The sequence below is a fragment of the Schistocerca nitens genome, chromosome 4 (genome assembly GCF_023898315.1).
Source record: "Schistocerca nitens isolate TAMUIC-IGC-003100 chromosome 4, iqSchNite1.1, whole genome shotgun sequence".
In the NCBI taxonomy this organism is placed as follows: domain Eukaryota; kingdom Metazoa; phylum Arthropoda; class Insecta; order Orthoptera; family Acrididae; genus Schistocerca; species Schistocerca nitens.
In genome coordinates this window covers 94,502,737-94,516,778 of record NC_064617.1, presented here as the reverse complement: position 1 = coordinate 94,516,778, position 14,042 = coordinate 94,502,737, and the positions used below count along the sequence as shown (strand labels likewise).

Below are 14,042 nucleotides of genomic sequence, written 5' to 3'. Positions count from 1 at the left end.
TCAAAGAGTTGGCATATTATTTTGGATTTGGCTACATTAGTGGTAGAAGATGGCTGGAGACCATTCCTACAGACAGTTTGAAGTGGATGTACAAGCCATGACTGATGCAAACAATGAGATTTTGGAAAATAATTTTTTTCTCCGATGAGCTAACATTTCATGCTCCAGAAAACTGAACCATGATAACTTTTGTACATGGGAACCAAAGAATCCTCATGTTACACACAAAATAAAGAGAAATAGGAAAGGCCAATGAGTAGTGCAAACTTGTGCACAATTGGATCATTGGTCCATTCTTTTTTAGCGAGTCTTCAGGGAATGATGAGGGTTTAACAATACTGCTGGTTAGTCGTGTTTGAACAATAAGAATTGCCTTATTTGTTAATTGACATTTGCATCTCAGTATTTACAGTTCTAACAATGCTTGTTGGAAATGACTGCTTGTTGGTCTAGGTTTGTGAACATTTTTGTTTTCTGTTAATTCAGAAGTCATGCCTAGTACCTTATCTGTGGGGAGTTAGTTCTGAAACTACAATGTGATTCTCTTGTAAAGAAGCACTAATAACTACATTTTGTGTTTGTAGTTAGGGACCAGGACAAGAAATGTCTTTGTACATGTCAACCAATCCAAATTAAGTCATAGTCTTCTACCTAAATGATATATGGTCAATAAACATATAAATCCTATACCATGTTCAGTCTACTTTGCAAGCATTCTGTTCCCCCTCGCTACACTCGATATTTCTCTTTCAGTTCTTACATACTACTGTGTCACCATTTCTTCTGGTGTATTGGGAATACATTTTTGTGTTTCTATATGCCCACATGTAGTTCATAATTATGATGAGAGCAGTCTACAACATTTGTGATATGTATACGTCATTACACAGCACAGATGTACTAACCTTTGTACACAGAAGTAGTTCTGGTGCTCGATACCAAAGTGTTACAACTACTGGAGTATACGGTTTCAGTGGAGAACCATATTCACGAGCCAAGCCAAAATCGCCAACCTTCAGTATCCCCTTATGGCTCAGTAGTAGATTAGATGTCTTGAGATCACGGTGCAATATCCAGTTGTCATGTAAATGGGCTACTGCACGCAAAAGTTGCTGCATAAGACACTTCACTTCACCTGAAACAGTGTTTAAAATCAGCTACACATATCTTCAAAAAAATACAGTACAGTTAAAGTATTTCAGCGTGAAAAGCTAAATCATGAGTACACTGACCAGAAAACAATTACTAAAATGTCTCTGGTCTAATTTGGTTGAAAGTACATTATAATGTATATGATTGAAGTGGGGTGAGAGAGAGATAATGATGAATTTTTAATGTAGTAATTTGGTTGGAAGGAAAACAGGATGTGGTAACAGGTGGTCTCAATATGCAAATGAGAAATAGAAAATATCCAAGTTCCCATAACAGTAGAACAATCAGCCTCAAACTATATTTTTTTGGAATTTGCACAGTTTATTATAAGTAATAGAGATGGCATACATTGTTATTTCTTCACAATACACGGAGTATCAAAGTATTTCTGCAGAAAGTATTAAGGTACTTATTGTATCAAAAGAATTAGCATTCCACATATAAGAAATAAACAAAAACAACATACAGAATGAATTAGGTGAATAAATGATAGGGATAAAATAAATGAAGACCTAACAGTATCAGCCAAAGATGGTCAAAAAATTTCAAACAGCAACGCCATTAATATTTCATAGCTAATGAAAATCCGTCTTGGTCTGTCTCAGATTTCCATTAGCCACAACATACTCTTTACAAAACAAACATAACTATCCTAATTGTGAACAATTACCTGGAATAAACACCTGCTTCTTTTGTTTCATGGTCTCCATTAGTGACTTCAAATCATGTTCCACGTAGTCCATAACAATAAAAATTTTATCCATGTTACTGCCAACAACTATTTCACGTACAGTCACTATGTTTGGATGCTGGGCCTAAAAATAAAACAATTAATATTAACCAGAAATATGAATGAAAATTAGCTTTTTTAAATGTCACTGCTTGAAACTAACAAAGGAAATTAGGATTTTTGTTGTACTAAGAATTTGGAATTAAATTTTTGGCACTGTGTGTTAATGTATACTGAGGGTGTTTAAAAACAGATTGAACAGGTGAATTGCAAATGAAAACCACAGGCTACAGCAAAGCTCAGTGAAACTACCATACTTGTCAAAAGATAGTACAGTGACAGAATATGCCAAATTTGAGCATAAACGAGATGCACACAATAACAAAGTAAAGTGTTAAACTACATGACAGGAATTATATTTGTTTAAATAATCATCAATCCTATGTCACTGACCTGCAGTTAATGAAACTAATTTCTTTTTCTGTACTTCTTAATCCATCTCCCTTTTTTGGCTCAGTCTTTATTATCTGTGCTATCTCTGAGTAGCTGTTATTACTTTCTGTTATTTCTTCTACTTTTCTTCCAGTTTCCACTTTCCAAAGCCCCACTAGTAACTGACTCTGGCTTCACTGAACTCTTTTTGTCATCTTTCCTAACTTCTGTGAAACTGCAACCTATCTCCCTTTAGCAGCACTGTTCACTAATGCCTTGCAACTGTGACTGAGTACAATGTCATGTATTCTTATCCCAAAGACCAACAACAATCTAGTGTGTTGACTACCAATTCAATTTTTACAGTCTATCTTGGCTTTTCCTGTGTGTCAGCCTCACAAGTCAAGTCTTATACCGTATTTACTCGAATCTAAGCCGCACTCGAATCTAAGCCGCACTCGAAAAATGAGACTCGAAATTGAGGAAAAAAAATTTTCCCAAATCTAAGCCGCACCTGAAATTTGAGACTCGAAATTCAAGGGGAGAGGAAAGTTTTAGGCCGCACCTACAAGACTAAACAAAGTTGGTCCATTGTAATATGAGACACAATTTAGGTCGAATGAATGACAATACAGCTACAGTAGTTTGGTTCGAGTCGTAAGCTTAGAAGTTAAGCTTTACCAGGTAGCCATTGTTATGCGTCAGGCGCTCCGTCCGCATTTATACGGGTACCCTTCCTTTTTCACGTGCTTCGACTAGTTTGAATTCATTGCTTATTTTTCTTTGATCTGATAAGTACCGTTCTCTTTGTTATAGGTGTTTACGTCACTCTAAACTGAAAATGCATTACTGTAATGTGTCATGCATTGTTTGTCGAATTCTGATAATAAGTGTTAACGGCCCGCCGCTCGCGACATGGTTTGCTTTTGTGCGCGCTACCGCCGCTTACAAATTTTTTTAAAAAAAAAAGAGAGGAATCGTCTCATTAGCGAAACAATGGCAAGAGACTGCTATTTGTTGTTACTGCTGCTTTCTTTGTTAATGATCAACAAGAACCAAATAATAGACTGCGTATGATAGAAGATGTTCTGCACGAGAGTTTAGCGAAAAATTTTTTCCGTTTGAAAATCTTTGCAGACGCCGCTTTAGTACATTACATTCTGCACAGAGCCATCTTAGATCTAAAAATCTAGTCAATTGCCGTGCTTCATTTCTGACTATCACTATTGGGCACACGAATAATACGAATATAAACATGACATGATATGTATATTCTTCCGCGTTTGCTGTTGTCTCACTCTAGTTTCGTAGTTTATTAGGCAGACAGGATTTAAATGAGATAGCAGCAAACACGAAACACATACATGGCAAAATGTTTATATTCGAATTATTCTTATGGTGAAGAGAATACTGCATGTGATTCACAATTAATGAAAGTTCCTATTAGCAACCATGTCTTCTCACAGGTAGGAAAAAATTCAGATCGTAGAGTTGGCCATATTGACAAACATCCCAAACAGTCTTGCCAGTCGGATTTTCGTAGTACATTGAAGTGCTGCTACATTCGAAGATAAGCAATACGGAATTTGTATTCACTTTGTTGGATAATGTATGAAAATGCAGTGGTCGAAACTCAAGGCGGCAAAAAAAGCTCGTCTTCCACCTTTTTTTAAAAAATTTATTTATTGACGCAGAGGTTTTGGCACCAGTATTTATCTTTGTGCTTGCAAAGCATGTCTGTGTAGCGCTACATATATTCGACGGCAGAAGTTAGTTGTGGCGGCACCTACCAACATTTTTCAGAACTTCCGCTTACTTTGCACTCGATTCTAAGCCGCAGGCGGTTTTTTGGATCACAAAAACCGAAAAAAAAAAGTGCGGCTTAGATTCGAGTAAATACGGTAGTTTGCTTTCTATCTGTTTGCTTTTCACTGTCTTTCCCTTTAAGGACTTTGAAATAATTTCACAATTTATCTTCAACATAGTACTTTTACACTTAAAGACACAAGAATGCTCAAAACACTAAGTACAATCTGAAAAGGCAAATTTATGCCAGAAAGTTCCTTGACCTTAAACAGTGTTCTTACTCTAGAACACATTTTATCAAAAGGACTGATTTAGTTCTAGTGGACAAGCAATTTACTACTGTAATTACTTGCATTTCTTTGGAAACTATACAATTGGCTAATAATATTCACTCTTATTGTACTGACGAAAGGTTAAGTTATCTTAATGCACAATATTGATTGCATTAACTAACCTTCAGAAGTGTATTAATTTCTCTTAGTGACGTAATTGGAAAACCTTCTTTCTCTTTCTCCATCTTTAATCTTTTCAGTGCTACCACTTCACTGGTTCGTTTATCACGAGCACGATACACTACACCATACGTCCCTTCTTCAATCCTACAAGAAAACATTAATGTAAGATTCATTTATGTAAACAGTACAAATAAAAACAACTGAAAGTTTTTCATTTTGAGCATACTATGGACAGAACTTAAGAATTTTTGTCACCACAATTATGTCATTTGTCAATGTATTAGGTGTTTCCCACAATGACATGGCCAAGTCTGCACTGCAACTACTACAGCATTTCTATTCACATCTAAATCTTATGACACGTGGTGACTTATCAGGCAGTCCACATTACAGCGGTTGTCGTCCTGGATTGAAGCTTTAGAGACAGACTATCCTACATCCAGTTGTACATGAATCTGCATATGAACACTCTATTCATAAAACATTTAGTAACTATTACTGGTAAAAATAACATTTTAAAGAAAGAGTAACTATAGACAAGTTTACTAATGTTCAATATACATACTGCTTAAGTTGAAAGGGAAACAGGTTTTCTTTCATTTACATGACAGTAACATGTACAACTGCGCATTTATGTTTTTTATGTCATTTACATGGAATCACTACAGCTTGCGACTATGCAGTGGAATAAAAATTTATGGAGTTTTTATATCATTGACAGTGACTTTTGGTGGCTATCAACTCATGATAATTTGTATTCTGTTTTCAACATGGTTACAGCAATTCTGCAACAAATTAAATGTAACCTGATGAGCCATTCTGAAATAAATATAATACCATTTATAATCTAAACAAATTAATGCATGAACATACACTTCTAATCCAATTATCTTTCTAAATTTGTGTCACAGAGATGCCAACTTCAATTTCTAAAAAAGTTAACCTTCCCCTACTGTTTCTGATATGAGGCCAAACATTTTCCATTTGAATGAATCCATTTCCCTTGCTTTCATCATCTTCCATTAGAGATAACAATCTTAATTTTTCTGTTGAACCGGTAGTTTATTTCCAGCATGCCTTTTTCCACCTGCAATTGTGGTCATATTTGTCTCTGCAGATGACATAAGTCTTGAAATGTGGGGTCATCATTCATATATCAGTAAGCCACTGATATCAGTAGTTTTCCATTGTGATAGGACTTACACTGGCTGGGAAGTGGGGATATTACATTTTTATTTCGTTTTGTTTTTAATAATTCCAACTATTGCTGTGAGACGAAAATAGCAATCTGTTGGTGATCTGTTGGTTGCCTCCAAATCATGGAAACAGCTAAAATGTTATATGATCCTTTTACTCAACCAGTTAGTAGTGCTACGTGTCAAACAGCATATGTGAGAAGAAGATTAAACTTTCACGTAAGAGTTGAATATCCATAGCTATAAAAAGGAATTTGTGCTACTTACACAAATACAAGTGCATTGATGGATGTGTTCCTTCATCAGAGTGATTGCATAGTTCCTTAAGAAGAGCAGTGCATCATTTTGTGAAAGAAAAAAAATCCTATTTTTTCAGAATATGGAACTTAATGTGAAAGTGTCAAGCATTGTAGTACCTTCACTATATGCCCCAACCCTCTTTTCATTAGACAAAATGGTATTTCTTAAGAGATTCTGATGAGAAAAATTTGTGGAAAATAAAAAGAAAATTATGCAGCTGAGCACATATTTCACAACTGTTCAATTTTTTCCTATGTTTTATCATACCAACCTATTTAAACACTGAAACTCTTCCACGTTACGACATCCTTGGATGGCAGGGAGGTATGGGGGCAATTCTTCTTTCAATGCATTCTCGGCCTTCGGCGAATCACTGATGAATGGTATGCCATTCTCATCTGTTTTTGTAGGTTTTTTCTCATTTACTCCAACAGCTGCTGCAGGAGGACTTTCTCTCTCAGGACTATCCCGCTCCCTCTTTACAGATCCAGGACTACCTTCATATTCTTCATTTTCAGTGTGATGTCCACGTGAGTCGTCAGTATCAGCAGCTGCTGGTAACAAAAAGAATCCTGATTCAAATTGTGAATCAATACAGTCACTGTAACAAACAGAGGGTCTGAAAGTTTATCCAGTGACTTAAATTTGAACAATACAAGTTGTGGCATATAGGCAAAACCCATACAAATATGAATTTCATCCCCAAATTTAAACAGCAATGACTTAAGTGTCAAATTTCAAATTAGCAATAAGTGGCACAGAGGTGTACAAATTCTCGCTCCAGCTTGCCTGCTCCTATCTCCACCGCAACCATTAAAGCACCTCAACCTGTCACAACGGAGACACGAGTACATCTGTATTGAAGCATTGAAGCACAACTGGCCAACTTGGGTTCCTGCAAGCCTGGCAAGCTTCACGGACTCATTCAGCCAGCTGCAACTGACAACAGGTTGCGCTATAAGTCCAATGTGCCTAGTCGGGTATATGTTTGCGTAGGCAGTTTCACTGCAGCTCTTATCATAACAGTGGAAGCATCAAAATGAAGAAACTAAACTTAAGGGACATTGAGAAGAAATCAAGATTTCAGGAATATATACCAGTCACGAAACAGAATGCATGTGTTTAAGAATTTACTTAACACGTATCCAGGAACCTCGAATATGTTATGACATGTTTGTGAATTTGTCCAGTAATTCCTCACTACATAAATACTTTGAAAGAGGAAAAAGACTTAGCGGTTGACAAGTGTGTGGAAATGTGTGCTAAGGATTTGATGTCATTTAGCAGCATATAGGCTTTCTAAATTTAGGGCAAACGTTGACTGAAACAGGAAAAAAATATGGCACAGTGGATATTAAAAACCAAGTTCTGGTGGTGTGTAACATAGTGTGAAGAACGCTTAGTATGAAAGAAAAGTTTCTTCTTTCAGACATATACTTTCTGATTAACATAGTATGAAAAATGAGCTTCAAGATATCTACAATTCATTTGGGGAATGAGACTGAACTATCGTGGGCACTTGATATGGATTAGTGAACCCACAATACACATTATGGAAAGAGTAATTAAAATTGGTAAAACTAGGTTAATATTCGACTGAAACACACTAAGGTACACAGAATCAAACAATGGAAAATCCAGGATGGAATGCAACAATATTAGAGAAGGAAAGCTGCTACTCACCATATAGCGGAGATGCTGAGTCGCGATAGGCATAACAAAAAGATTCACACAATTATAGCTTTCGGCTATCAAGGCCTTTGTCAGCACACACAGCGCGCGTGCAAACGCAACTGCAACCAGTGTGGTTTCAGTTATCTGAGACTGCAGACATGTGTGAGTTTGCGTTTGTGTGTGCGTGTGTGTGTGTGCGCGTGTGTGTGTGTGTGAGTGAGAGAGAGAGAGAGAGAGAGAGAGAGAGAGAGAGAGAGAGAGAGAGAGAGATATTGGGCACGCACGCGCGCTTGTGTGTTTGTGTGTCTATTGCTGACAAAGGCCTTAATGGCTGAAAGCTATTATTGTGTGAATATTTTTGTTGTGCCTATCGTGACTCAGCATCTCCGCTATATGGTGAGTAGCAACTTTCCTTCTCTAATAAGGTTTGTAGAAACTAGACTTCCAAAATCTTACTTTAGTTTCCATTGCAGTGTAATAGACATCTTCAGGTTCTTAGTTGTAAAGGATCTCAACTTTCAGATATGCTTCTAATTAATACAAAAACAGGTATCAGAGGCCACCTGATGATGATTCGATTTGAGAATAGTGAGTACTATCTGAAAGAGGTTGTAGCTGCAGAGAAAACCATTCATATTGAAATAAATAAATAAGCCCAAAATACACCAAAAAGGAAAAAAATGACAAATAAATCCATCATTTTCCAGCCTACAATAACTCTAAATGAATATATATGTCACTGAGCCTCATCCTGTGACAGGTAAGAAAATACTTTTCATCAACTTCCGAAGCCATCTCACCACACTATAATGAAAGTGTACTGAATAAACTGCTACATGGAGCGATACATAGAGGACTGTAGTCTACTGATGAATTCTTCACTTACTACTTGTTCTTCAAATTCTTTAAGAACACTTTTGTGAAACTGTTTCTATCTATATTCAAGCATCTGCCTGTTCACGTTTTTCAGCATTTCTGAGATGCTATCCCACGGGTCAAACAAATCTGTGCTACCCTTCTTCGTATCCATTCAATGTTTCTTGTTAGACTTATTTAATATGAGCCCTACATACTAAAGGAATTTCTAGGATGGGACATGCAAATGTTTTATAAGAAATCTCTTAAGTAGACTGGCTGCATTTTCCTACTATCCTACCAAGGAGCGAAGTCTGCTACCTTGTTTACCAGCGACTGAGCATATGTGGTCAACCCATTTCATATCCTCAAAACTGTTATACCAACATATTTGCTGAGGTTGACTGACTGCAATCATAGGGTATGATGTTTGTGTGTTTTGTAAGGTGTTCAATTTTTGAACATTTAAAACAAGTTGCAATCATTGGACCACTTTGACAGCTTATCAAGATTTGACTAGATATCCGCTAACTTTTCTCAGGTATTACTTAATTGTACACAACAACACTATCTGTGAAAAGTCTGAGGTTACTAATAATATTTTCTCCCATGTCATAAATATATAACATGATCAGTAAGGGTCCAAACACACTTCCCTGTGCCATGCCTGAAGGAATTTCAACAGTTTTCTATGGCTCGTAATCCAACATAATGTGTTGTGTCCTCCCTGCCAAAAAAAAAACTCTTGTTAATATGTGTTGGAGTGATACCAAGTGAAATGCTTTTCAAAAGTCAGGAATAACTATGTCGACCTGATTACCTTGGATCATGGCTTTCAGAACCAAAAAAATGTGAATTCAATTTTGCACGATCAATGTTTTTAAATCAGTGCTGGCTGGAATGACGGAAATAATTTTGTTTGCAATACCTCATTACAGCTGAGCTCATAATATGTTCTCAGAGCCTGTAACAGATGGATATTGATTGTATGGTACAGTAGTGCATCACTACTGCTAACCACCTCCTAGGTAGGTGTGACCATTGCTTTCTTCCAACCAATGGGCACAATATTTTGTTCAAGAAGTCTATGGGATACTTTAGCAGAAAGGGAGTCTAACTCAGGTGCAAATTGCTTATGGAATCTGATATAGTTTTCATCAGACTCTGGGGTCATTTCTAGTTTAAGTGGTTTCAGTGACATAAATATCTATAACATTAATTCTCACAGTGACGCGAGAATTAGAATGGAGCAGTACTACTGGAAGTTCCTTTGTAAAGGAACTTTTGAAACAGAGTTCAGTATTTCTGACTTTGCTTTCGTAGCCTCAATTTCAGTTTCTGTACTACTAACAACCCTTACAACGACCAGGATTTCTGTGAGTCTTATGAGAGGTCCAAATATGTTTCATTTTGAATCTGTCTATAGGCCTACGCATTGTTTTACATCCATTTTTCGGTAACCACTGTTTCTTGAGATGATTCTTTATAGACTGTATTCCATGGAGGGTCTTTTCCATTGTGAATTGTTCTACTATATACATATCTATCCAGTACTTCGTAAACTACTTCCATAAACTCCAGCCACAGTGTCTCTATGTGCTTAAGACCAGAGCTAAACATTTTGAGTTCTTCCTTGATATGACACTACCACTACCGTATCTAGTTCACTGAACTTTTAAATCTTTCTACATGTTTTAGATGCCTTTGTAATTTTGTAATCATTGTTACTAAAACTGCATCGTGATTACAGAGGCTAATTTTAATGTAGGAACCTTCAACAAGATGATTGTCTATTTGTTGCAGTTAAAACTAATATATTTCTGTCATGAGTGCGCTTCCAAACTATCTGTTCTAGGTAGCTGTCAGAGAAAGTATTTAGTGATTTATTGTTCTCCCCAAGTTGTGTTACTGTTTCAAAGACAGCTTTGATGTCAACTGTGTATGCAGCTTTGTTTTCTGAAACTATCACAAGTACATCCAAAACAATGTATGATAAATGACGATAAAGACAATGTTTTTGTACTGAGAGGTGCAATTTGCTAACAACAATTTTGAGTTTTTGATACAATAAAATTTGTAAACTATGAAAGACATAAATGTTCAATCATGCAATAAGTTTATACTGAGAAATATCCCCTTCATCTATGATCAATTAAGAAAAAAAACATAAAATGGTTTGCAAATGCAGAATATGCTATCTACATAAAATCAATAGTCATTTAACTGCATCAGGAAGTTGAATAAATTATTAAATTGTGAAACATGAAGTGATTAATAAAAAAACTATACAGAAAAAGAATCATTCTGCCGTTCAAATTTTCATAACACAGTGGCAGCACCACAGATACAGTAATTAATTATCTATTCCCTAATTTTATAATTAGCATCATCTACAAACAGCTTTAACTGTCCCTGTATTGACTGACCAAACGCAACATGCACGAAACTCCATCCCACAAACTGACATCTGGCACCTGTACAATATGATGCATGCACATTTGTATGCTTATATTGATATTCTGGCAATTACTAATGTACCACACATTTTGCATTTGCAATGACTTATCTCACACTTACACTAACCTGTGGCCTTGCAATGTCTTTACATATACTACCTAAACAAATTTATTCCCGAAATTTCATTACTCTACATTAATTATTTTTTGACGTCGCTATTTTTTTTTCCATCAATATATTTACTAAGTGATACAAACCTGCTCCATCATCATCTGACCCAGAACTGGTTTCACTGTCTTCCTCCTCATCATCATCATCTTCTTCTTCTTCTACATCACTTGAAGCTTCCTCACCTCCACTCGACACTTCTTCTACTACTATATCACCTTCTCCTGCGGAAACATTTGCACCTGAGTTTGTCTCCATTCTTTCTTCTTGTGAACCATCTGAATCATCTGACAGAGTAACCACCATAAGTTCATCTTTACCAAGTACATCTGCGAAATGAGAGCTAATGAAGGACAAGATTTAAATTAATTTAATGTCACACAAAAACATTGAGAAGACAGCAATGTATTTCAACAGACATTGCACACTAAGCAATACACCTAAAAAAATGCAAAAATGGTTGATTGGGTGAGCTAGTTTATATCGATTTAGGTAGTGAGAAACACACCACCAATTGCAATCTGTTGTACAACATTAAATATTATTTTACCACTAAAGAACAGTTTGCTTTTAAGCATAGTATGCATCAGATACCTGTTAAATCATTCTGTACGGCTAAAAATTTTGTTTCTGTGTGGATCCAGAGCCTCTAAATATTTTACAAATGAAAATATGGTCCACTGTAGGCTGTATATTAACCTTCTTTATTTAATCTATATAATTAATTTGTTTCAACTTTGCACCATTTTCGAGCACACAAGTTTTTCAAGCACACCACATTTTACAATGTGAAAGTAACGGACTAATCTTGCAAATATATGGCCACACACCATAATCTATAAATACATGTGGACAGAGTCCAGATCATAATACTACACTATCATGTCACATAATACTAACTGTATTATGATCTGGACTCTGTCCTCATGTATTTATGGATTATTGCATGTGACCATATATGTGCAAGATGAATGTGTTACCCATACAATGTAAAATGTGATGTATGTAAGTTGATGTCATGCAAGTGCTTGAAAATGATGCAAAGTCAAAATAAACTAATTTCACAAATTAAATAAAGAACCTTAATAGATTGCCCACAACGGACCATATTTTCATTTGTAAATTTCTCTACTTCACTGAGTAATTCCTATAGCAACTTGGCGCAACATAATGCTGTATTTGTAACCCAAGACAAAAATCACAATGTATCATGCAGTCAGATAATCAAAATGAAACATTTTATTATTTTTCCTTCTTCTACATGAACAAGAATGCATGTTGTTGAATCATAAGAAGGATTAAAGACTGTTTTTCACTGAATGAGAAGAAGAAGAAGAAGAAGAAGAAGAAGAAGGAGGAGGAGGAGGAGGAGGAGGAGGACTGGTAGTGCAAACATTTCTCCCGCAACTAGTTTGTATTTTTCATTAAACAGTACCTCTCATTTTATGCACATATGAAACACAAGAACTTTACAATGACTGTGGTATGTATTTACAAGGACACTTCAATTTTTGGCAGTTTTGCGACAAAGTATACATCAGAACTGTTCGAAGATGTCCTGCTTTTATGAAATGTCACAAATTATCTTAACCCAGGTGTCATGGAGAAGAGACAGCTTGCCACTGCTGTGAGCTTCAGAGTTGTATAACAGTCTAAACAAATATTTATCAGTTAGTAACTTTTGTAGTTAAAAGAATATTAAATTAACAATATGTTACAAATGAGACTGCATCTACATTTTGAACTAAGGTTCCCAAATAGTAAGTTTGTATGACTGACTGTTAATTCTACAATTCTCGGCACAGGATTAGTTTTTCCTCTTGTCTTGTTTGCCAGCCTAGATTGAAATGTGGCACACTTAGTACCTTTCAAAACTTTCTTAACCAACTAGCACTGAAAAATCTCTAAATTTCAAACATGCTATTACATACAACCACTTTTCTTATATCACACCTCACAAATTTCAAAATTAAATCACAAATCAGAAATAAATTCACAACAGCAACATATTGTTGCTGGTGGTATGTATAGTTGCACAGTCACGAGAGAATGCTATGTAGCCCCTTCATACCTTTGGGTATGGGGAAAAAATCTTCCAACCGTGTTTCACACATGAAGACTTTTTTAGAAGAGTAAATTCATGTTAAAAGTCTAAGATCTCAGAAAATTAACCAAGAACAAACAAAGTATTATAACATCAACCTGTCTATCTAAAACGAAAAAGATACAAAGAATAGAAAACAAATTTATTATTGACTATTATTTTTTAAAACTTCAATGCACTTATCCAATGGTCACTTACATTTACATCTTCTTTGGATTTTATCTGCCGAATCTTCTGAACAGTTAGTCCCTATTAACGTGCATATCATGAGAAACATTTTTAACTTGGGAGATTTAAAATGAAACTAAACTGAGGGAAAGAAATATTTGACAGACATACAAACATTTGTGAAACTTGAGCTTCTCCTTGAGTACTGAATATTAAAATAACTTACAAGAATGCAGACAAGTAACATCCTTGACAGCCAGGGATATTTCGACAGGTGAATATCTCACCATTTTCAAGGCACAAATGCATGAGATATTGTTGTGCATGGTAATTTATGACATTGGTGGGCAGGGTTGTTCTAATATTGAAACCAAAAGGAAGTGTAAGCAGAAAAACAACTTGCACTGTCAAACAACCAAAGACGACCAATGTCAGGCTAACTGAAAATGAAATGTTAATCAGCAACAGGCGGGTAAGTACCGCTAACTCCGCCTCAACTATAAATACGAGGGGGGGGGGGGGACCCAAAAGTAATGGGAATTGGG

The 14,042-nt window shown here is 35.9% G+C and overlaps 1 protein-coding gene across 7 annotated transcripts in view; it reads right to left on the bottom strand.

Moving 5' to 3' along the window:
• LOC126251497 (cyclin-dependent kinase 11B) overlaps positions 1-14,042 on the bottom strand; it is a 114,581-nt gene that overhangs the window by 32,928 nt on the left and 67,611 nt on the right. For 3 of the 7 annotated variants that reach the window (XR_007545741.1, XR_007545745.1, XM_049951969.1), the window contains 5 exons: positions 11,315-11,554; positions 6,343-6,625; positions 4,575-4,719; positions 1,823-1,967; positions 906-1,135 (listed from right to left, as the gene is read on the bottom strand). Coding sequence is in view for 1 of the 7 variants with exons in the window: in XM_049951969.1 (XP_049807926.1) it covers positions 906-1,135; positions 1,823-1,967; positions 4,575-4,719; positions 6,343-6,625; positions 11,315-11,554 (1,043 nt within the window). In the remaining 6 variants the exon portion in view is untranslated. The remainder of the gene's footprint in view (positions 1-905; positions 1,136-1,822; positions 1,968-4,574; positions 4,720-6,342; positions 6,626-11,314; positions 11,555-14,042) is intronic. The other 4 variants (XR_007545743.1, XR_007545746.1, XR_007545742.1 and 1 more) reach the window with 3 other exon arrangements.